The sequence below is a fragment of the Aquila chrysaetos genome, chromosome 2, assembly GCF_900496995.4.
Source record: "Aquila chrysaetos chrysaetos chromosome 2, bAquChr1.4, whole genome shotgun sequence".
Lineage (NCBI taxonomy): Eukaryota > Metazoa > Chordata > Aves > Accipitriformes > Accipitridae > Aquila > Aquila chrysaetos.
The window spans coordinates 10035283-10059151 of NC_044005.1; the positions used below are offsets into that span (position 1 = coordinate 10035283).

Here is a 23869-nt window from a genome sequence, read left to right on the forward strand (position 1 = left end):
GTAGTTTAGTATTGCTTGCTCCCAGCTTGGTGTGTTTTATATTATTAATAATCTGAAGTTTAGACTTTATCTCACTACCATTACAGCCTCTTGCTGTGTGCAAGTTTTTGGTTCCTCATTTCTTTTAACATGAATTTTAAAGAATCTTTATTATTTAAAGAAGATGGACACTGAAGCTCTGAGCTGGCAATATTATCGCTATTTCATAAATGGGTGTGAAATTCATGTATACAAGTGGAGCTTGTGTACCTTTTTGTTGTCCTTAAACAGTGCTTCAAGTTCCAGCTACAGCTTGCAGAGTCACCTAGAAAAACTCTTGCAGTAGGATGTTACCAGATTTGAATAGTGAAAATATTTGAAAACTCTTATTACTGGGGTTACTCGCTGTCTATATTTACCCTTACTGTGCTTTGCTTATTCTTAACATTTACTGAAGCAATTGTATAATTTCACTGTATTGACTATAATTGCATCTCAACTCCTAGTACTGAAGCTTCTATGCCAAGAATAAAATGGATAAAAATACGAAATGGATATTCATAAAAATGAAAATACTTTGTGTTGGCAGTTCCATAATCTTATATCCTGGAATCCTCTTGTCCCATGTGATAGATAATACTTAGTGCACGTTTGGTCTCAGTTAATGAAACCTGGCAGTAGCAGTGCTGCTGCTTTCTCTGAGGGCAAGGCAGGATCCTTATAGAGTATATTGCAACAGTGATCACAATTATCGGTAGTTCCACTGGGGATAAGGATAAGCAGGATACAGGGTTGAGAATGGCCCCTTGACAATCCTGGGTTCACTTGTATATTTCTTCTCAAAATGTCAAATACTAGCTACACAGTGTTCTATGAAATGCTTGTTAAAGATAATTTTCCTTTACTGTAGAGAGAATGATAAAACGGAAACAAGCTAGTTTATGTACATAATGCAAGCCTACCAGAGTGTTTATGATTGCTTAGTAATTTTGCAGCAAATTGAGTATACTATGTGTTTTGCTTTATTTTTAAAATTAAACTTGCACTATAGAACTTTAATATCTCAGCTACTAGGTTATGCAGATTTTGCAATTTTATAAGAACAAAAAGCAGCCAAAAAGAGCCTCAGATCAAGATAAAGCTGCTAGTTGTCAGCGTGTGGGTGTGGTATGTTTGGCTGCCTTGGAAAATAAGCTATTTCCTATGGATTATGTTCCAGGGTTTTTTAATATTTCCTTTGGGACACTTTTTTAAATTGGCCTTCCTGTAATGAACTTTGCAAGGCAAAGGAAAATTCAGTTATACAGTAGATCTTTATCATCTTAACATTTTCTTTACCAGGTTTTCTCTTAACCAGTTAAATACTTTTGATTTGAATTTATATGCTCTTGTGTGCTATCGAACTTATTGCCTATTGAATTTACCTTTTTTTAAAAAGGTGAAGACTTGTTAATAGAACGAGTGGCACATGCTGGCATGATCAACCCGGAAGATCGGTGGAAGACACTACAGTTTAATGGTCCTGTTGCCCATTTTGAAGTACAAATAAGAGTGAAGTGTGATGAAAATTACTACAGTGCTCTGTGCAATAAATTTTGTGGTCCTCGAGATGACTTTGTTGGTCACTACACGTGTGATCAAAATGGAAACAAAGCCTGCATGGAAGGTTGGATGGGAGAAGAATGTAAACAAGGTAGTACTGTTTGCTTCATTTTAGATTAGCTGTAGTGTATATATGTTAAGTATAAACTGCAGGAGGGATTTCTGTAGTGTCGGTGCTGTAGCATATTCATTTTAACACATACAGACTTTGTCCTTTGAATACAAGTCTTTGAAAAAAACATCCTTTGTGAAGAGTGGAGCCCAGTGCAGGGTACAGTGTTGCTTGTGGTGTGTGCTAGGGGGTCTACACAACAAATTTAGGATTCGAAGTAGTCAAACATCTTTTTACTATTTGACTTTATTCAATGGTGGTGTTACTTCAAAACAAAACGATGTATCACATCTGTTAATGTAAGATTTTATTGAACAGTGATACCAGTAATATAACTGTAGACTTTAATCCTGTAAAAATACCCTTGTAACACTATTCGCAAATGAAAAAGTTTTAAGTGTAATGTGTGCAAAGCTGAAAGCTTTTTGATACCTCTTAATATGAAGAGAAGTTCAAGTGTAGTCATCCTTTTTAATGTACCACTCAATCAAATCTCTTTGCGTTTTGCCTTCAGTCTCGGTGAGTAATTAGTGCTAAAATTACTTGACATACTCTTCTTTCTGTTGAGGGCTTCTTGGTTTTGTTTTCTGTTCCTTTTCAGCAAAAAAACTTGTTAATGACAGGGGAAACCATTTTTAGGGCTTACTCAAGGTCATGTGTATCTTTTGAGGCTTGGGACTTCCAGCATAATACCAGTCTAATACCAGGTTTAAAAAATAACTGTATTTGATAAATATTTCAGTGCTGACACTCTTGCTGCAAACCTATTCGATATCAACTTTTTCAAGGACTTACCTTAAGTTGTTTTTTTTTTTTTTCATAAACAGTTGTAATGGGCTTGTGGTTTGTGAAATAGCTAGCTGGAGGCAACAACTATTGGAATATGGCAAAAGACAGTCTGCTTTGCACAAACAACAAATAAGCTAAATGACAGAAGCCCTAGCTGAACAGTTCCAGATTGCTGCTGTACTGATGGATACCTAGCTGCCCAGACTAATGCCTAAATCTTTTTCTGTTTACAGCTGTATGTAAACAAGGATGTAATTTGCTCCATGGTGGTTGCAGTACACCTGGGGAATGCAAGTAAGTCTGTATGCTTGAGTATCTTTTTTTTATAAGTACTGATTCTTCTAGCATTTTCCATATATATTGCTACTTTTTTAAAAGTCTACTTTAAAATGGAAAAAATTCTATACAGGAACATGGATGGAAATAGATTTGAAGTAGATTTCACATGTGTAAGAACTGCATATACTTCATACTGTTTTGCAATCCTATTCTATTTTTTGTACATATAGGCCTGAACAGATTTGCTTCATGTAATCCAAAACTATGCCTTTATCAAGTGAGAATAATCTTTTTTTCTTTTCAAAATCCTTAGGAGCTTTGATCTCTATGTACTATTTGTTACCCTCAAATAAAAAGGGGAACTTTCTCTTTGGACTGTTATGACTAGGAAATGCTCACAGTCCTAGAACACTCAATATATGTGTTTGATCACCAAAATATAGTAAAATTAGCTTTTCCAAGAAAAAAAGGTTTTTTTTGTGGCAATGGAGATACAGTAGCAACCCCAACTGAAATTTTCTACCCCAGGTGAATGTGTTTTTTGTCCCTAAATTCAAGAGAACAGTGTCTGAAATGTTCCCTTAACTTTGTGATGAAGCCTAAGTAGACTCTGTGATAGCAAAAGGAGTTGATTGTTTCCATGTAAAAGTTCAGGCATCCAACGTAGTAGGTCAGGGGGAAATGGGTGTTATTTTTACACTGGCTGTTGAAGAAATAGGACAGGTCTACTTGCAAGTTTGGGATCCTGTGTAAGTTCTTGAGTTTCTTTGTGGTCAGAGTTGTATGCATTATTTTAAGAGCAGATTTGTGCAGTGGTTCCTTTGTAAGCTGTATTGAATCTGCTTGCTTGGAATGATGTGAAACTGAACTGGCTGCCAGAAGCCTGTTCCCTGAGAGCTGATGAATACCATTTGTGGCAAGCTGTGATAGTTTAAGGCAATTCTGCTTCATCCTCCCACTAGTAACTACTACAGCCATCACAGAAGTGGCAGAAATAAGGTGCAGGTCACTTAGCTTAGGCTTAGAGCTAAGCTGGGGTTGAAGTGCCAGTTTGTGAGCTGACATGCAAACAAGTCCCGTCCTGCTGGAGAGCCTGAAGTTTCTGACAGTGGGGTATGGTAGATAACAAAGTAAGTCTTAAATTATTGCACCGCAGAGTGGTTTCTTACTTCCCTGAAACTTCCATCAGATGCTGCTGACTTGTAGAAGATTTGTTGTGTTGTAGCTCTCAAATCTGACTGAAAATTGTAAATTCCAGTGTATGAAGTGCAGCACTTCAGTGCATTTGCAGTTTCACTTCTGAAGAGCTATAAAACCTCCCTTAAAAGATTTTTTTCAAGGCAGGTGTTTAAACTATGGCTTCCTTTTTGTAGGAAAGAATATTTCTATTTAGTGTTTTTTTGTGATCTTTTCATATAATTAAATATTTTGCTTGTGATTTCAAGTATTGTGTGGCCCTACTGCTGTTGGTGATTATTTTTTTTAGGTTACAAATAGAGATTGTGGTTGAGAGCTGGGCCAGTATCACTTCTGCCTAAGAAGTAATCCTTCCCTTGAGCCTTCCAAGAACACATTTTTCCTCTTGAGAACCTACTCTAGTGAATTTTGATTCATGTAAGGGTTTCTGGAGTCCTGTAGGTATCAAAGGAGTGTCCTAAGAGCCTGTGAATGTTTGCTTTTCGAATGCAAGGAGCCTTTGAATAAAGGTGGAAAAGCAACAGGTTTAAGCAAATGCAAAACAGTACCCTTTTGGGGGTAGTGGGGGAGGTGAGAGGGGGTGGTGCAGTTTCCTTCTTCGCTTTCATTTTTCTCATACCAACTGTATCTGGGAAGACAGAAGTTGGAGAGGAGGAAGAAGGTTTAAAGAAGGGAATACAAAACCTTTGAAGATGGGGGGCTGGGTGGCTATGGTACCTTTTTTTTTTTTTAAGGTGTCTGTCAATAAGTAGTCTCATACAAGCAAAGCCTGTCCTCTCAGAATGTCACTGGCGTGAAGAAGCATCTAGTGTTGTAAGTCTAGGTGCCCCCTTCTAACCTGCCCAGCTAAACAAAGCTCACAAAAATAACACTGAGTCTATTGAAGGACTCTGACCAGAAATCTCACTATTTTGTTGGATGGATTCTCTCATCTGAAAGAAAGTACCCAGGGGAAGGAATAAGGGACTTAATGTTTCAGATGGATTGTATGCCATCTGCCTTGTTTCTTAATGCCTGTTTGCTGAAGCAATAGATCTGTGATCAGCAGGTTGAAGGAAAACAATGGCCTTTCTATGTTTGGCCACTCTATTTGCAGTATTGCAGAAGGTTCTCAGCTACCTCTTTAAATGTGATTTGGTAGCTTGAGCTTGTTCACATAGGTATCTTGAACTTGTATTCTGTAATAGTTATTAGGCTATATTACAAACGTTGCTTTTAACCCAAATGGGTAATACTTTGTGTGGAAAAAGGATGCTGAACTAAAAATAAGCAAGGCTTACAGACATGACCTTTATCTTCAGCAGTGTAACGGAAGCTGTTACTTAAAAGAAACAGCTATGTTTGGTGCTATTGAATTATAATCTAGATTCCTTCATCCTGGTTTTTGGACAGTTTGCCACTGTCATTTAACAGGTGAAAACAATGTCTTTTTTCTAAATCAGAAAGAAAATGAAAATGTGAGAAAAACATGGGTGAGATGTATGGAAATCTGCTGGTGCCAATGGCTACTTGGTTGCCAAAATCTGTGGTGGCATTTATAAATAGAAAAGTTGGAAAACGTTTTCCATCTTCAGCTTGCATGAACATGCAGGTAACTTAAGCAATAGCTCTGAGGCTTCAGCCTAACTCTCATAGAAGGGACCTACCCTCCATGCTTTGATGTTCCAGTGTAATTTAGAGCTGTTCTTGGATTAAATGTTATACCAAAACCAGATCTTAAAAGTAGCTAAATGACTGCAGACTGTTAATAAAGGATATGCCATTAGCTGTAACTGTACATTGTCTGTTGGGCAAATTCATGTAACCATTGTTTTGAGGAAGTTAGGGTGGTGTTAAGTTTGCCATTTCTTTTGTTGAACTTTCATGGGTGGAAATTAAGTAGGGGATGACCTGATGTCTCAAATGACCTGACATAGGAAACAATTTTGTGGTATGGCTGGGTCTAGGTGATAAGTTTTTGTCATTGTGGAGGTAGTTCAGCAAAAATAAAAAATTACTGAATAATGAGCAAAATTACTTCCTTGAGGAAAACAAAAGCAACTTAGCTGAATCTTGCAAAGATGGGAAATTGCAGTCTTAAAGTAACAAAACAAAAAACCCAAGCCCAACCTTTATCTATATCAAGACTATTTGGTCACTGTAATTTTTTTTTTTTTTTTTTTTTTTTTTTTTTTTTTTTTGCCTGCAGTGGCAGACCAAATGGTGGTCTTGACTGACTTCACCAGCCCTAAGTAGTAGGAAGGATTGTCAAAGAAGCAACATTGCCAAGCCATGATGATTGGTGCCTTTTGTATGTTTTTGCATCATTTGAAGTACTTTGTTAAATTCCATTAAACTGTCTAGAGAAGAATGGGATCTAATGGCTTATAACTGGTTTAGGCTCAATCCTATCTGGCCTACATTGTCATATTCCTGCCAGGATGATGGTATTTTCAGAAGTCTTTGTAGGTTTCCTGTTGCCTTTGAATGTTTAAATTTCTCTTCCAAAGCAAAACAAAAGAGGTCAAATCCCTAACACTGCTCAGCTTGTGTTCAGCTTCTTGAGCCATGGTAGGACCTAGGTTATGTCCTGGGAAATGCAAACCTTACTTCACACAACTGTGATACAAAAATTTCTTTAGAATGTGTACACTAACTGAAATGAATTAGAAATGGGATTGTTAATAGTACTGTAATGTGAATTTGTGTAAGGTGAACAAAGCAAGCATACAGTTTAAAAGTTTTAAAAGTAAATTAATTGTTTAATCTGTGTGCTTTGAACTGTCTTACTCTAGAACTGCTTTTGGACTATATGTGACAAAATTTTGATTTTACAATGTTGGTGATTTTTTTGTTTGTTTGTTTTTATTTAATCATGTATCTTATGTTTGTCCTGTTGAAACAGATTTCTCAAACTTTCTGTCCAGTGCCATGCCTTTTGGTAGTCCTTGTATTCCATTTCAGCCCTGCTTGGGAGGCTAATTTCTTGTGTCCAGCAGTGCCTGCAGATGCTGTAGGCCTCTCCCAAGTGGTTTTGCTCCCTTAATCTGTCCCTATAAGGGCTGTAACCTGCTCAACTATTATTCAGTGCTTTCTTCACAGAGATGCAGGAACAAAAGCTTGAGTTGCAAAAGGAGCTACAACTACCTGGAGTGTTGGGGGTGTAGTAGAGTTCTAGAAATCCTTTGTTAAATGTTAAAGGCTTGAGTAGTCTTCCTGTCCTTTACAGTAGGAGGCCTACCAGTATCACTAATGTCTCACTTATGTTTTCATGACAGTTGGGTGGATAACATGGTTAACTTCAGCATTGGGGAACTCTGCCTAACATTAGGGGGAAAAAAAAAAAAAAAAAAGGCAGCTAGATTCTTGTAAACTCATTCTTGAGTACAAGGGGATCTGGTGAGGCATTTCAAAACAGGTTGTTACTGAAAGACTATAGAGGACTAACAAAACATTGTAGAGGACTGAAAAAAGAAGGAAATACAATACCTGCTTCTGAAAGTGGGAAGACAGTAAGAGATGGAGAACTTCCATACTAGCTAGATCAGCCAGATCTAAATGATATGGCTTCCTTCCACAATTGTTCCAGAATGGAATTACGAGAAATCTCAAAAGCTGCTCTGAACAGTAAACTAGAAAAAGTCTTGAGCAGTATGCTAGCTGCCATGTCATCTGACCATTTCAATTCCTGCAATCTTGGACTAGCTATGGTCCCTAAAGAGTGTAGGGCTATTGTTTGGCCCTGCAGGAATGCCCTTGGTACCCAGTACCTGGACATCTTCTCCTGTCTCCTCTTTGATGCAAGATACCGTATGACAACTTCAAGTTTCAAAGAACTTGTAAAATTATTACACTTGCTGTGTGTCTCATCATACAAGTTCTCTTGCCTGTTATCATAACCAGTATGCTTTTATTATTGTTTTTCATGTCCTAGTGGTGAGCCTTCTGGGATTGTTGGCAAGTATTTCCCAAGTAGACATATTAATTTAGACAAAAAAGAATCCCATGTTTTGTTTCTTTATTGGTCAAGGAACTGTTGCACGGTCTGCACTTGCTTCCTTGGATGGTTAGTGGGTAGTAAGGCACAGAATATATCCTAAAGGTGGACACTGCTTCCAGGAGAATGTGAGCAGGTGTACAGTAAGTAAAAACATGTGGTGCTTTAACTTGTGTCTACAATAGTAGGTAGTGCAGACAAATTGGAACAGTAGATCAAAGCAGTGTTAAGAACCCAATATCCATACTAAAAACACTTCAGTTTTTTTAATTTTAGACTAGCTCTAGTCTGTTCTTGTGGACTAAATGCCTGTCTGCAGCTGCAACATATTAGGTGTGCTCCTGGCATACAGTGTTTTACATTACCTTAGTTTAACCTAAAAGGAATCCAGTTCCTTTGTTCCAAAACAACTCTGTGATGTGAACCAACACACCATCAACAGGAATGGTCAGGCAGCTCACTTAAAAGGAGTGCTCCTGGTGTGAACTAATGCAAATATAGACACACCCTTAGAGCTACTTACTGCAAGTTAACTGAGGGATGCTTGCTCGTTATGTTCTGGCTAAACAGTTTTGAACCATCCTCTCTATCAGCTCCTTCACAAAACTCAAAGTACTGGAATGAGAATGTTAGCTTTCAATAACTTCCTTTTATTAGAGGAGAAAAAAGTTTGTAGTGAAAGGTTTGTATCTTTTGGTCTAATAAGAATGCTTGGGGTGAGAGGAAAAGTTGACAAGCTTTCAGGTAATTAAATTATTTGAGTTCATTAACAAGCATCTCTTCCTTCCCTAGTCACAAAATTATCATGCCTATTCCAAAGGTAGGACAGTGGAGAAAGCATTTCTGTGACAAATCTTAGTGAGTGAGTACCATACTAGCTATAACATTGAATCTGGATGCTCAGGATTGTAGGATCTAACAGCTAGACCATATTGCTGCCTGCTATGCAACAATTAATCTCTTAAAAGATTAAACAGACTTTCTTATAGTTATTTTAAGTAAATAACTAATATAAAGCTATTGTTCTGGCCTATGCAACGCCATCCTGTTCACGTCATTAGAAAATTCAGTGGTTTTCCATTTAAGAGGGTTATTTCTCCCCCACCCCTGAATGATGCATTTTGCTTCTGCTCTTAATGTCACTGTTTTGCTTCATTTTCCTGTGTTGAGTGTTTTGGCCACAGTTTCCACTTGAAATATGAGTGGGAGAAGCTCCCTCCAAAAAGCCTGCTTAAAAAATGATGTGTAAATGTGATTGTCACTTCAGCCTTTGTAGGATGTGTATACTAGTAAGGTGTAACCTGTGGTAATTAAAGGCTTATACCACATTGCCTACATCCTCCCTAGGATTTTTTAAATTTATTTTTACACCCCATATTCTGATCTAGATTTCAGAGTAGTTTAGTTTTGATTTCCTTCACATTGGTGATTTAGATGTATTTATGCATGAAGTGCTGACAAAGCTCTGTAGCTAGGCATAGAACAGAATTTATTTGGGTATCCTCTCATTCTTGTGTATTATAAGCCTTCTTGTAAGGTTAACTAGAGTAGATTAGTGATTCGATGAGACCTGCAATATGAAGTTTCTCAGCTGAACTTTCTGTGCAGAAAGTTCAGGACTCTCAAATAACTAGAAGGGATTGAACCAGGAGAATACACCATGTGTGAAGGTAGTATGAAACAGCTGAGTTAAAGTTGACTGTTGAGAGCATGCTAACTTTTTGTTATGTAACAGGTGTCTTCCTTTTGGTTAAGGAGGAGCTAATCATGCGAAATGCTGAGGGACCATGGTTTACAGACCATCAGGATCTTGGTACATCTCTTCGCCTTTCCACATCACTTCCATAACTGCTGTTGTAGGATTTACCATAAAATCATGGGGTTTGGAAAGAATCTCCAGGATCATCTAGTTCCACCTCCTGCCTAAAGGAGGTCTAGTTAGACCAGATTGCTCGGGGCCTTATCCTCACAAATAATGTATCTGTTTACATACAGCAACATGGGATCTTTTGAACACCTTGTGCCATCTGGTTTGGAAATGCTCAATTTCAACCTAGCTTTCACTAAATAATTATAACACAAACCTCCTCAGAGGAAAGCAAAGACGAGTATCAGCTTTTTCCTTAATTATAACTGTTTCAGAAGAATATAGGGAAAGTACAGTTCTGTAGAAAAATCTCTATTTTATTGAACTTGACCAGTTTAGCTTTTTTAATAGCACCAGGAAAAGCAAAAACCTCAAATCTTCTATTTCTCCTTTCCCCACTTCCCCCTATTGCAGCCTCCGAGTACATGTGTATCTTTGAACTGTGTGTAGTGACGGGTGCTTCTGTACGATTCCTTGATACTAAATTTACTACTTTAAACACATTGAGATTTACCATAGAAAGTCTTTCTTCCTTATCCTGGAATTCATCTGTTTGAAGCCCCACTGTCTTACTGTAACCAAGTATACACTATAAGTTGAACTATTGTGGCTTTATCTACTTGTTAATGACAACAGTGTTTTTCCTGCACAGTTGCAGTTTCCCTAATCTCAAGACTGAAATGTTATCTAGAAGCTTTGCGAATACTAACTCCTGCCACCTCCCCTTCCTCCAGCCTTGTATTTAAATTCTCATTTTCTATTGCCACCAGACTCTGATCTAGGGAAAATGGAAGCTGTGAAGCATGTCTGTAGAATTATCAGGATCTTTTCTGCAAGTTCTTGGTTTCAAGATAACTAGTAATTGTTCTTCTATTCCTATTGCACTCTCTCTGCGTTAATCCTGACCTGAAGGGACACTTTGGTCTGGGAGCAGATGCCTGTACTTCAACCTTCCATCAGGAAGTTACTAAACTGTAACAATCTATTTATAGTAGCTTCTTTTGTACTGCTAATAACCCAGCAAGGGCTAAGATTAAGCCATCTCTGATTCTGTTTTGTGTGTGTTTGGTTGTAAAGACGAGTTAGAGCCGATGAAGTCAGCAGAGGGGAAGGACAAAGGAAGTAGAATCTTGATTCCAATAAGAATTTTCTTTGTCTGTTGAACAATGGGAATCCTTATGAATTCTCTAAATTTGGCTTTCTTTAGTCAGATGTGAAAAATTTAGGATTGCAGAAACTTCCAACAAATTATTCTCACCTGGGAGGAGCAGGGAAAAAGTAACTTTAGCCCACCATTAAGTGTGCTAGCAGTTTCCTTTTGGCTTTTACACAAGTGGTTGTTACTTGAAAACGAATTTTGGTTGGTTTTTTTTTGGTTTGGGGGTTTTTTTGTTGTTGTTGATTGGGTTTTTTATAGAAGATGTTGCTTTTGTATCTGTACCTTTTGGGCTTCTCATAGTGGATCACTAGCCTTTTTTAATCCTCATGGTTTGGCTTGATATTTTTCTCATAAATTACAATGTGCCTGTTTCTGAATTGATTTCACTTTATTGATCACATCTTGCTCTAGGAGTGAGCTGAGATCCATGTAAACATTATCTTTTTAGAAGGAAGTGGAATTAAAGCTGCTCTAGCACCTGCTAATGTAGGATGCGACCAGACTTCCTGTTCAAGAGGAAATCCTAATTTACTCTTCCTTGTAAACTGAAGGCTGATCAGCTTACCACATAGTAACCTTTTGACTTGTAAACACTGTGTTCCTTTGGACTGCTTTTAGCCTCTAGAAATTATTTCCCTCGGGCTTGGTGGTGACTTTAACAGCAAACTTTGACTGTCTTGAATATCATGAAAAAGCAGCAATCCTTTTCTGCTGAACTAATTTTAATGCAGTCAAGCATACCTACAAACTCAAGTAGGTCCTTAAGATGCCTTCAAGTTCTAAGAAGGTAGCTGTATTTTTCTTTGCACTCTTAATCACCAGTGCAGTGTTAAACAAAGACACATGTTACCCATTGGGTATGGAAAACAAATTGAGTTATTGTGGTTATTTGCTTTGTGATGCAGACTTTCAGCCCTTGAAAGTGCTTGTTATATGTGGGTGGGGAGTTGGTTCTGGCTAGGATAGTCATGGTGAATCACTGGCAGTAGTGCCAGGTTTGGCATGGATGGAGATTTGGGTTGGGGCCAATAAAGTGAGTTACAGTGTGCCTTTTTTTATTGTTTATTACCAGCCCCTGAAAAGATTTTTCTGTCCTTGAGGAGGAAGGAAGAGATCAAATTTAGCAGGAGCAGTATTTGTTTCCTCTTACTGCTAATACAGCAAAAGAAAGCTGCTTCTGAAATACGTATGTTCTCCAGGCTTCTGACAGCCTTGCTTAAGATGAGCGATTGGAGGCCTCTGGACTAGGTACACAGTTGAGGCTCTCCTTAGGGATCCCACAACGATGAGGGAGGATGAGGAACAGATACTGAAACTAAGAACTCGGAGTAGTTCTAGAACTTTATATTACAAAAAAAAAAAAAAAATCTTGCAAAGATCTGCATCTAGACTCTTTCTGCCTATGTAAATAGTAGAAATTGAAATAAAATGCTGCCAGCATAACTTGTTCTATTCCTCTGGGGATTGATACAGTTAACTGAAAAAGGTGGAAGTGGATTGATTCACAAGGAGCCAAGACTCCTTGTTTATACTTCTTTTCCTTGTCTTCTCTCACCACACCCCAAAGACTTAAGAATTTATTTTCTGTTCTTTTATGGTGTTCAAAGCATGTCAATAATAGAATGGTGGTGTTAAATGTAAAAAAGTAGTTTCCTTTCTAATGCTTTTTTCCCTTAGGCAGTAGGGCTCCACTGGCATGCGTGTGCCCAACTCCCATTCAGTGTGTTTTTATGCATCTCTTTGTTGCTAGTGTGGCTCTTAAATTGTTTGTAAGAAATACTCTTAAAATAACAGGCCGAATGGGGTGGTTTTTTGCCCAAAAGAGCAAGCTTACTATTTCTTTTTGATTAAAATGTGTGTGAAATATAGGTTTAAAAAAAAAAAAATTAGCCTATGTCCTTTTTTTTTTTAAGTTCAGACTTTAGCACTTTTCCTGTAGCATAAACAGTTGCTTTTGTTAGCAGAATTTTATTACAGATAAGAAAGATACTGGTCTCTGAAGAAATCTTGTGACAAAATTTCAGCTCTGTTTAAAACAAATGAATTATTAGTGGCTTTTGTTTCTGTTCTCTCTCCTCCTTTCTCCAAAGAGCACTTTTTTTCATAACGTCACTAGAGAACACTGAGGATGTAATAGAATAAATCTTTAAAAAGGGTTCTCTTGAGAAACTAAGTCCTGAGAAAATTGACAAGACAGCTGCCCCTCTGGCAGATGGGACTTCTCATGAAAGAACAACTAATTTATGTACAGTTCTTATAACGTGTAGTGCTTGGTGTTGTTTGCTGTGGTATGTAATATGGTTGAGCAAGATGAGTTCCAGTAAGGATGTTCAACAGGACTAGTATGTCCCTTTTAAACAGGAGAAATAAAGTTTTGTTATCTGTTGCACATTGAACAGTTGACCTTGTTCTTGAGAATGGTAAGTGTAGTGTTCTAAATACCTGTAATGCTGATAATTAAGCATCATGTTGCTAACTTTTAACATGTGAACTTACATCTTAGGTGTCATTATGGTTGGCAAGGACAGTTCTGTGATGAGTGTGTCCGCTACCCAGGCTGTGCTCATGGGAGCTGTAATGAACCATGGCAGTGTAATTGTGAAACCAACTGGGGTGGCCTGCTCTGTAACAAAGGTACTTAACATTAATGTACAGGAAAAATAAATTAAGTCGCATGATTAACTGATAACTCATTAACCATTTCTTTCTGCTAGTGTGCAACTACCTGAGTATTTCTGTGCCTAATTCTTTTATGGCAGGTAATGCCTAAACATCGTAAGTATAGGAAGTTTAAGACAAAAGGCTTGGAATGGTCCTGACTCTTCTAACTCATGTAGTTGTCTCTTGCTCATCCTTCCCTGTTCTGTGGATAGTTACCAGATGACAGGCTAACTAATGGAATATGGGGATGATGTGGGTGAATAATGTTCAAGCTAGAAAGGCATCTGTATGTCTGACAAGGGATTAAACCGGTGAGATTTGTGCTCCCTCTTGATTGACACTTTTCTCTGTCCAGATCTGAATTACTGTGGAAATCACCATCCCTGCCTGAATGGTGGAACCTGTATGAATACTGAACCAGATGAATATCGCTGCGCTTGCCCAGATGGCTACTCCGGAAAGAACTGCGAAATTGGTACTTCTGGATATTGCATGTATCTTCAGAAATCTGTTTTAGGCATGGCTATGTTCTAGTTAGCCAGGTGGCATTTTTATATGCTCATTGTTGGTTTTATTTTTCTAGAGGAGCTGTTTTCTCCTTTCCAAAAGCTAGCTTGGTTTCTGAGAGGGGAAGTGTGAAAAGTGATGGCATGCAGCTTGTCCTTTCAACTTGATTGTTACTTTGTGTGTCAGCAGGGATATGCCAGCTGTCTCTCCTGTCTAGTGTCTTAGGCTGGCTATTCAAAAAACCACTGAAGACAATAGAAATGCTGCAACAGTTTCCCTTGGATTTAGATAAGACTGAGAATATTTCTTTCCTTTGATTTCTTTGCTTCTTTAATCCAAACATGCAATTGGGCTATAATCTTATGGAAATGGGTTACAGGTGCAGCTTTCCCTGTTACCTTTCTCCCTGCTACCCATTTTCTTGTCTTCTGGCTTGCTTGCAAATATGCATATTATACAAGCTGGGGACTAAGGAAGGTAGTAGTGATGAACGCTTCAGTTTTAACTGTGGTGTGGGGTTTTGGCCCAATTTTTAGCTGCCTGAATATGGTCACTATCCTTTTTGATCAATTGAAACTTGATTTTTAAAATCTTCTTTTAATATGGGACTTGTAATACATTTGCATTAATAATCCAGATGTTAACCACTATGGAAATGTGCTCAAGTCCTCTTACAAAGTCACCTTGAGCAGTCTAAACAAAGTTGTCTTCCCTGTTCCCATTGGCAAAATGGAGGAAAGCATTTGAACTGTATTTCTGATGAAGTACGCCTTCTTGACTAGACTCTAACAGATCTGTGTCTATCCAACTTGAAAAACTGCTTCCTATCTCAACCACAGTACAAAGATAGCGTATTGCTTTTTTCATTTGTATCTGTGTGTGTGTTACGCAAGGACCAAAATTTTCACATACTGGAGACTATTTTGGTATTTGGAGACTTTTCCTGATTATGCTGTGTCTGCAGATGAAGGGGCAAGTGTGCAATTTCTATTTCTTTCCTATTTTGCTTTAAAGATTTGATGTTTGGAGAAAAAGGAAAGCTTTCAGTTCAGCTTTTTCACGTGTAGTATTCAGTTGGGTATTCTGCAGTGACTTTCTTTGCCACGATGGATTGTTAAATCCCCTTTTTTAAAATGTGGTATTCCCAGTCTTCTCACTTTGAATTTTGCTATTCCTTGATAGATGTAAGTGTAGATGGAAAGAACCCATTTTTTTCTTTCACTTAACTGTTTGACCTTAAGTTCACTAAACTATTATCAGCAAAAGGTTTTCACATTTATCAGTATGTAGAACAAGTTTGAACTTCTATAAAGTGCTATGTGGTATTAATGATACTATCAAAACTTGAATTTTGCTTCAGCTGTTAGAATGTGATGCAAAGTTTTAGCTAAAATGGTTGAAATCTTGTCTTTGCTTGCCCTGAAAGTTGTGGGGAAGCACATTGGCTCTTCGGATGAGGAGGCAGGGAAAAAGGGAGCCATACACTTGATGAGTTCTGTACTGATTATTAACAGTAGATTGGTATATCAGCTGCTTTAGGTACTAGTACCTAACATCATGAAAATGTAAATTCAGTTTGCAAACTAGATAACATGCCTGCAAGAAAGATTCCAAAATATAAATGCTAGCAACAATTAGAAAGTCTTACCTAGTAAGGGGATTGTTTTCTTCTTTCCAAAAGCTTCCTTGGCTTCTGAGAGGGAAAATATCAAAAATGATGGCATACAACTTGTCCCTCCTCAACTTGATTGTTGCTTAGTGCAGCTTCTGCAAGTGTTACAGCCCTACATAGAGTGACAACGAGCAGTACTACCTATAATTGCAAGTAGCTCTATTCTTTGCTGTTTCCAAGGAACAGTATTAGAATGAAGCTAAACAGACCTTTGATACTGAAACTACTACTACTGTTCAGACCTCTGCATACAGCATATCTGTTTTGTCTCACTGAAGGTAAAAAACCCCAGTGCTGGAGCACCCTGGAAGTGGACGTGTGTGACTGGAAGCAGTAGGTTAATAGGGAACTTCTCTAGCTCCTGGGATACTGAGATAGTGACTTGTCTACCTTTAGGCTTTCTAGTCAGTAGATATTGAAGCATGATGCACGTTTAGTAAAATCCTGCTTCAGTCTCCTACTGGGAATCTTGCTCTCTGCAGCTGGGAGAGGGAGGCTTCAAACTTCTGTACAGGCACCTCTCCACTGGTCATGTTCTTGGTCACTTTTAATCAGAACACAATTTCTAGCCGTGTAAGTTGTCCTTAATTGATACCGGAAGAGTATTTAGCAAGAATTTCTTTCCCTCTTTCTTTCCAGCGGAGCATGCTTGTGTATCTAATCCCTGTGCTAATGGTGGAATTTGTCATGAAATTTCGTCAGGCTTCAAGTGTCACTGCCCATCAGGGTGGAGTGGACCAACATGTGCTATTGGTGGGTATGCATTTACTGATGACTGACCCGTTAGGTTGGAAGGGTTGATACAGCTTACTTGACAATATCATGCTCTGTGGGTATGGAATTTGGTGACAGTCTTACCTTACCTGTCTTTTAACAGCTGTGAAAAGATTAATGGTACTGTGCAGCCAGCAGTATCTATTTAACACAGTTGAAATCCACAGGTTATCAAAAGCATAGCTAGACCATATCCAAAGAAATACCCTGTTGCCAAAGCTTGTAGGACTCTTTCTGACTCTTTAGCTGGGTCTAAAGCAAAATACAGAATAGATTCGTTTTAAGAAATACAAATATGCACATGAAAGGTTCTCCCCTTCTTAAAGTAGTAGAAAAGTAGATTACTTCCTTAAAGGAGTCTGGTTTGGAAGACAGGGAAGTAGTTGAAACGTATTGTAGACCTATGTAGTTGGTTTGCATGTTGACTGTGATTTGGAACACGGAGTGGGGGGGGGGGGGGGGTGTCATCCATTTTTTAACAGCAGCTATCCTCAAAAAAAAAACAAACCAAAAAAACCAAAACACACAAACAAAAAAAACCCAAACCCCCCCAAAAAACCTGACTAAACTTGTGTCATGGTCTAGGAACATGACTTTCAATGAATGTGTTCATCATTGGCAGATTAACTGAATCTTCTTGCTGTTTGCAGATAGAAAATTTCAGAGTTCCTCTATACCCTATCTTAAAGATGTGAGAAAAGCCTAAGTAAAAATTAGGTTAGAAATGTTAGTCTGTTCCTAAGCTTATTTGTACATTCTCCCCCTTCATCTCAAAATAACTTTAAAAAAACCCCAAACAAACAACAACAAAAAACCCCACAAAAACAACAACAAAAAAACAAAACACAAAACAAAAAAACCCAAACCCAAAACAGGTTAAGCCAGGTTTTAAACCATGGCACGCTTTGACTTTCCAGATATTGACGAATGCGCATCTAACCCTTGTGCTCAAGGAGGGACCTGTATTGATGGTGTTAATGCATTTGAGTGTATATGTCCACAACAGTGGATTGGAGCAACATGTCAGCTCGGTAAGTAATTACTCTCTGAAGTTTTGAAGACCACTGGAGATTATTCCCAAATAATGAATAACTCTATGTAAGTGTGTTTCTGACATGATTTTATTGAAGAAAACATTGAAGATGTGTGTTGCTATTGGTATCTTATCTCTTCTTTAGATCTTAAAGCCAGAAGTTTCAAGGGTGTACCTATAACTATTTAAGCCGCAACTTAAGCTTACTTATACTAGTTCTTCTAGAATGCCCAGTAACTCTTCTGTTTCAAAATACAGCATTGGTGATGGTAGCTCCTTCATGGTGGCAGAACAGTGACTATAAGCTTACAGAGGCAAGGAAGGGATTTGCCCTGACTAACATAATACCTTTTTGAATTTTGGCAAAGGGAAAAAGTAAGATAATGTGCATGTGCTACTATAGACAAGTATGCATTAAAAAATTGTGGTATGTAAATGGTTTTAGTGCCCTACCAATGTATAATATGAGCTTCTGATGCTTGGATTGCATGGAAACTTTGCTTGGTGCTGTGGTAATCTGTTTCTGGGTTTGTTCTTTATTCTCTTCTTTCTTTTATCTTCTTTCACAGATGCTAATGAGTGTGAGGGGAAACCCTGTGTTAATGCTTACTCTTGCAAAAATCTCATTGGTGGATATTACTGTGACTGCATTCCAGGATGGACAGGAGTAAATTGTCATATCAGTTAGTATTTCTTTAGTATGTATGTTGACCATAGGATGCACTGTTCTTTAAAACAGGTTTTATGATGAATGATAGTACACATACTTGTACTTGTACACATACCTGTTGTCAGGATTTTTCTAACTTCCAGCAATATAAATTGAAAATACTGTTGGAAAATTTATTTAGACATGTAATTGGTATTAAAAGGAGGTTAGATATACACTTACATAACTCTAATCTCTCCCTACTCACTCATCCCTTATTCTGAATGATATCATATACTGATGAAATTTAAAATACTTCTTAGCTAAAATGTTAGATATGAAATTATCTGATAGCATTTGATTCAATTTCTATTACACTGTAATAGGAATATGTAATATGTAATTTTCTACTGCATATTTTTTAAAATAAGAACCTCTTAAGACATCAAGCATCCTTGCTTTCCATTGAAACATCCAGAAAAAATCCTTCCTGAAAATCATTCGTTCTCCATTTTTTATGCTAGACTTTGACTTTGCAGTATAAATTCTAATGCGTTGCATATTTTATCCATAGATATTAATGACTGTCACGGACAATGTCAACATGGAGGGACTTGTAAGGTAACTCTTGTTTATTACGTGCCATATTGAAAACTAATCTTGTTTTGGCTAGTTATGAATTCTATAGTTTGGAATTACATTTGGTTAAATGAGGTTAAATGTTAAAAGTGTAATGTTGCACTTGCAGACTCTTGTACCATTTCACGAAATAATTTTATGTGCTGTTACTGCTGTTCATAAATCCAGCGTATAGAAATAACTTGAGTTCTTGTGTGCAAGTTTTATCAATAAACAAATCTTTCTACTTTTGCCTTTTTTTCCCCTCTGTGAAGGATGAAGTGAATGGTTACCATTGCTTATGCCCTCGTGGTTTCACAGGAAAAAACTGTGAGACAGAAACAAATGAGTGTGAAAGCAATCCATGCCAAAATGGAGGCCGCTGCAAAGACCTGGTGAATGGATTCAGTTGCCTGTGTTCACAGGGCTTCTCAGGAGTCTTCTGTGAGGTGAGGGCAGTGGTGACATTATTGCAATACTTCTCATGGATTGAATTCTTGAAAGAAACGTATCTCTGGGTTTAAATGGGAGTAACCCAAGGCTAAAGCATTACTAACGTAGCTGTTACTTGATACTCTGAATAAGCAAATTTGTTGTGTAGTGCTGTCATAGTAGCTGTAACACTTGAATTTGCAGTCTGGTAAACTGCAAGTTGTTGCACATAGGTGTTGGCTCTCCTAAATGTTTTAAGGCTGCAGGTATTCCTTAAGCTTGAAACGTTTTCCTTTGCAATTTTCAGGACCTGTGTCCTTTTGTTACGCTAGCACATTTTAGGTCTTCATGCTAATAACTCTGAAGTACATAATGAGATTACCTTTCAAGTAATCCTGCTGTTGTTGGTAGGAGTATCCATATAATTAAAGGCAGGCAGATATGCAAATGTTGGCTCTCAGAACTTTCTGTTTGAGATCATTTTAGGAACGTGTAGTTCTAGTGCTTAAATAAGGATTCAGATCTGAAATGCTGAAGTGCTAGTGATAATTCATAAAGTACTTCCTGATAGTGAAGGTCCTCCTTTTTCTAAGGAGGACGTTAGACTTTTCAATGTAAAATTATATTGCCCTAAGTATGTCCTTTCTGGCTTTCGCTGATAGCCAAATTTATGAAAGTGTTACGGTTAGCAAGACAGCATCAACTGGAGGCATTGGGTTAGAATTTTGTTTGATTTGCTCCAGAATTTTTCATGGAGGACATTGGAGTGATCTCTCTTAAATGCTTGAAGTAATTTTATTCTATATTATTTGCATTGTTGAAGAAACAATGCCATCCTTTTATTCAAAATTAAAAAGGGTTGCAAATACTGATCGGTTTAATAGAACTGGTGCAGTACCTAATAGCTCATGTACCATTTCTACATAAGGATCATAGCTTGAGAGGTTTACTCTTGGCTGATTCATACCATACTGTGTAATTAAAGTTTTAGCAAATCTGTTTGAATAATAGGGGGAGTTGGCTGCTTGCCTTGTGTGTTGCAGGAAATATCTACCATTGATTCCAGATGCTAAAGTACCAGCTACTGAACTTGCATTGGGAAGGGGAAATTTACACTAATGGAAGGAAACAAATGGAGACATCTGATAGAGGAGATCTGAGAATCTTTCTCAGACCTTAGCTATTCTTTGTAGTTTGCTTTGAATGTTCCATACAAGAGCATGAAATAGCTTGCTGTAAGTCCCTCCATTGCAGCTGGAATTGTATGTGCTCCTCTGAATTAAATACTTAACACCATTTGTGTTCCTTCTGTGTCTTGGTTAGGTTTGCATTTTTCTCCTATTTAGCTACAGAACTACTGAAAATATTGACCAAATCCACTATTGGACTTAATTTTATGTCTGTAAGGTTGAGGAAGCTATCTTTCTCAAGAGATATGTGAAGAGGAAAAAATTCACTTGGGGGGAGAAAAGCAATCCTTAAGAATAACAATTTGGAGGAAAGATACTGTGATGTAACAGTATACCTTTTGAGGCCGCTTTGTGGATTTTGAGGCCAGTTTAGGGCATCACCAATCAGTGATCTTGTGTTTCAGTCTAAGATGTAGAAGAAGCAGAATTGCTTTGCTACAGCAATTTGTCTGTGTTAAGGGTTATATCACAAAAGCTAGGTTTAAGTTTTGCTTTTTGATTTAGATGGTAAGAAGTGTTAAAAATGTACCTAGTATTTCCGTGTGCAAATTGGCAAGGTGATAGTATTTGTAAGAATAAGGCCCTGAGCAGCTTGATTTTAACTAGACCTACTTTGAGCAGGAGGTGGGGAGTAGCTGACCTCTAGAGGTCCCTTCCAAGCTATGTGGTTCTATAAAAAATTCTATGTGTTAATTGAGATAAGGATGCTCTAGAGAATAGGGTTGGGTTTTTTTAAGGTTCTGTGTATTTTAAGTGTCTTGCAGATACAATGTTGACAAGCACACTGGTATTTAACTTGCATCATCGCACTTAGTATGTGGGTGTGAAGGACAGAGAAATGACTTATAATAATCCAGAATAGTCACAGTAAGATGTCTTTTAATGGCGGCTTCTTTGCTAAGTTATTGCAAATGTGCTTATTCAGCCTCCTGCAAAGGAATAACTTTTTAGCAGTGTTACAAAAGCTTTGTATTGGGATTGACTAACGTAACCTGAAGTTTCTCTCTGTGTTGCAGGATGGAATGCAATATGTATGATTCATAAACCCTCTTATAAACTTGAGGTTCCCTGTACATTAGCTTCATCTGTGTCTTTGGCAACATAGATAATGCTGCTTACTCCTGGGAAATGAAGCAGCTGCTGCTAACTATGGTCTCTCTTACAGATGGATATTGATTTCTGTGAACCTAACCCTTGCCAGAACGGGGCTAAGTGCTATGATCTAGGAGGAGACTATTACTGTGCCTGCCCTGATGACTATGATGGAAAGAATTGTTCTCATCTCAAGGACCACTGCAAGAACAATTCTTGTAAAGGTACCTGCTGTTGTCCAGAAACTTGTCTTAATTTATTGGTGGTACATTAAAAAAGAAAAGTAGTATTTCTGGGAATAGCATAATACAGAAACATTTTTATAGTATTCACTTGGACTTTGTGAAATAGTGAGGTAGTGAGAAGAAATGCTTGTAACAGTCCTTATTTATAAAGAAGTAGAGGGTAACTTACAGTTAATGTAACTTTTAAATTGTGATTAGTCTTAATTTTTGGATAACTTTTTTAAAACTAAAAAACTGATTGGTGATGCAGATTATTAGTCTGATGATGTACTTCTCATTCTTAGTAATAGATAGCTGTACAATAGAAGTCTTCACTAATGCTACCCAAGAAGGAATTCGCTTCATTTCGTCTAATGTTTGTGGGCCTCATGGACGGTGTATTAGTCAGCCAGGAGGGAATTTTACTTGTGCCTGTGAAAGAGGTTTTACTGGAATATACTGTCATGAAAGTAAGTAGGAGTTTCTGCCAAATGATTTTGTTGCTCTAAAACTTAAAGTTTTTGTTATGAATCTTTACAACATTATTAAAATCTTAATGTTTTATTTTAAGTTGCACAGAGCATTGTTTCAGGTGTACTGCTTGAAATCCAGTTTCTTCTGGTAACAGTTGTCTTTCGTAGTGGTTCACGCTTCCTCTGTGAAAGAAAACTGGTTTTCTCCAACTTCATTGTGAATGTGTCTGTACCCGCTACCTTTATGTACGGTCTTACAAGACACCATGGATTTCACCAACATGGGAATGATAAAGAAGGGACAGACACATTGACAGCACAACTTAGGAGTGTGTATATTGCTGTTCCAGGTATTTCTTGAACGCCTGGATATTTTTGCCAGGTAAACTTAACGCCCTGGTTTGACTTGCTACATGAGAGACTACATCTAGAAACCTTACCAGACTTGAAAACAGATGTTTGAGCTGTTCTTATGTATGTACAAATGGACTATAACTTTGTGCTGCTTTTCCTAGAGACACAAGTGTAGATCATTCCTTTAGGTAGGTGAAGACAGCCTTGAGTGATAATTGTTGACTTTTTGTCATAGATATCAATGATTGTCTTGGGAAACCTTGCAAGAATGGTGGGACGTGCATTGATGAAGTTGATTCTTTTAGATGTTTCTGCTCAAGTGGCTGGGAAGGAGAATTGTGTGACACAAGTGAGTACTGCTAAGCATTGCAGGGTCAAATATTACAACTTTGCTGTAACAGTTAGTGATGGTTGGTATGTGGTTAATAATAATGGGGTAGTTTCTCTGTTCTATAATTACAGTCTACCCAGTATTGTTTGCAAAAGTATTTTCAAGAAGATTTTTGGGTAGCAGCTCTAAAAGGCTCAGTTCCTTTAATATGACCATAATCTGATTCTTTGGTATAGTACAGGATGTATCTCAGGAGGAGAGAACTTCTTTTTCTCCCAAGTACAGGCAAAAGTGAATATACCCTGTTAGGGGGTCAACTCATTATATTGCATTTATTGCTATAAGCATATGTACTTCTTAGTACTTACTGTACATAAGTTTGTCCCTCACCCAGTCTACTCATATGCAGTAGTTCCCAAACTTGAAAAGCTTTTTATCTTCAAGCCAGTGCAAACTATAATGTGCTTCCACCTTACTGAAGGAATTTATAAGTTTAATATCTATTCCTTTAGTAAGAAAAGAACTGTTGAAGCCTGAATTTTTACTCAATGAATATCATGAGTCAGTGTTTTCTATTCTGGGTTCAGTGGGAGCAGGCCTTTACTCTTGCTGCTCTGGCTTGAGACATACTGGGCCTTAGCTGACAAAGAAGCCTACTAGGCCAGTTCATGGTTATGTTACCTCAGATGAAACTGCAGTTGGTTCTTTTTCTGCTCTGAATGAAGCCCCTTCTAAAACATGATGGCAAGGACTTGCTGAGACTTATTACAGGACATGCACCAATTGAGATGTGAAATAAAGACTGAGAGGCTTTTGGCACCTATCACTGTCAGAAGAGCTTTCTGTGTGGTCTAGATGAAGTTCAGTCTGGAATAATTATGTTCTACCTATTAAAACGT

The 23869-nt window shown here is 37.7% G+C and overlaps 1 protein-coding gene across 4 annotated transcripts in view; it reads left to right on the top strand.

The window, feature by feature from the left end:
- Window positions 1-23869, top strand: part of JAG2 (jagged canonical Notch ligand 2) — a 73069-nt gene that overhangs the window by 33256 nt on the left and 15944 nt on the right. For 3 of the 4 annotated variants that reach the window (XM_030004116.2, XM_030004125.2, XM_030004144.2), the window contains 12 exons: window positions 1418-1672; window positions 2716-2776; window positions 13464-13594; window positions 13977-14096; window positions 16440-16553; window positions 17492-17605; window positions 18177-18290; window positions 18831-18877; window positions 19150-19323; window positions 21662-21812; window positions 22118-22282; window positions 22875-22988. In XM_030004116.2, coding sequence (XP_029859976.1) covers window positions 1418-1672; window positions 2716-2776; window positions 13464-13594; window positions 13977-14096; window positions 16440-16553; window positions 17492-17605; window positions 18177-18290; window positions 18831-18877; window positions 19150-19323; window positions 21662-21812; window positions 22118-22282; window positions 22875-22988 — 1560 coding nt within the window. The remainder of the gene's footprint in view (window positions 1-1417; window positions 1673-2715; window positions 2777-13463; window positions 13595-13976; window positions 14097-16439; window positions 16554-17491; window positions 17606-18176; window positions 18291-18830; window positions 18878-19149; window positions 19324-21661; window positions 21813-22117; window positions 22283-22874; window positions 22989-23869) is intronic. The other variant, XM_030004135.2, reaches the window with a different exon arrangement.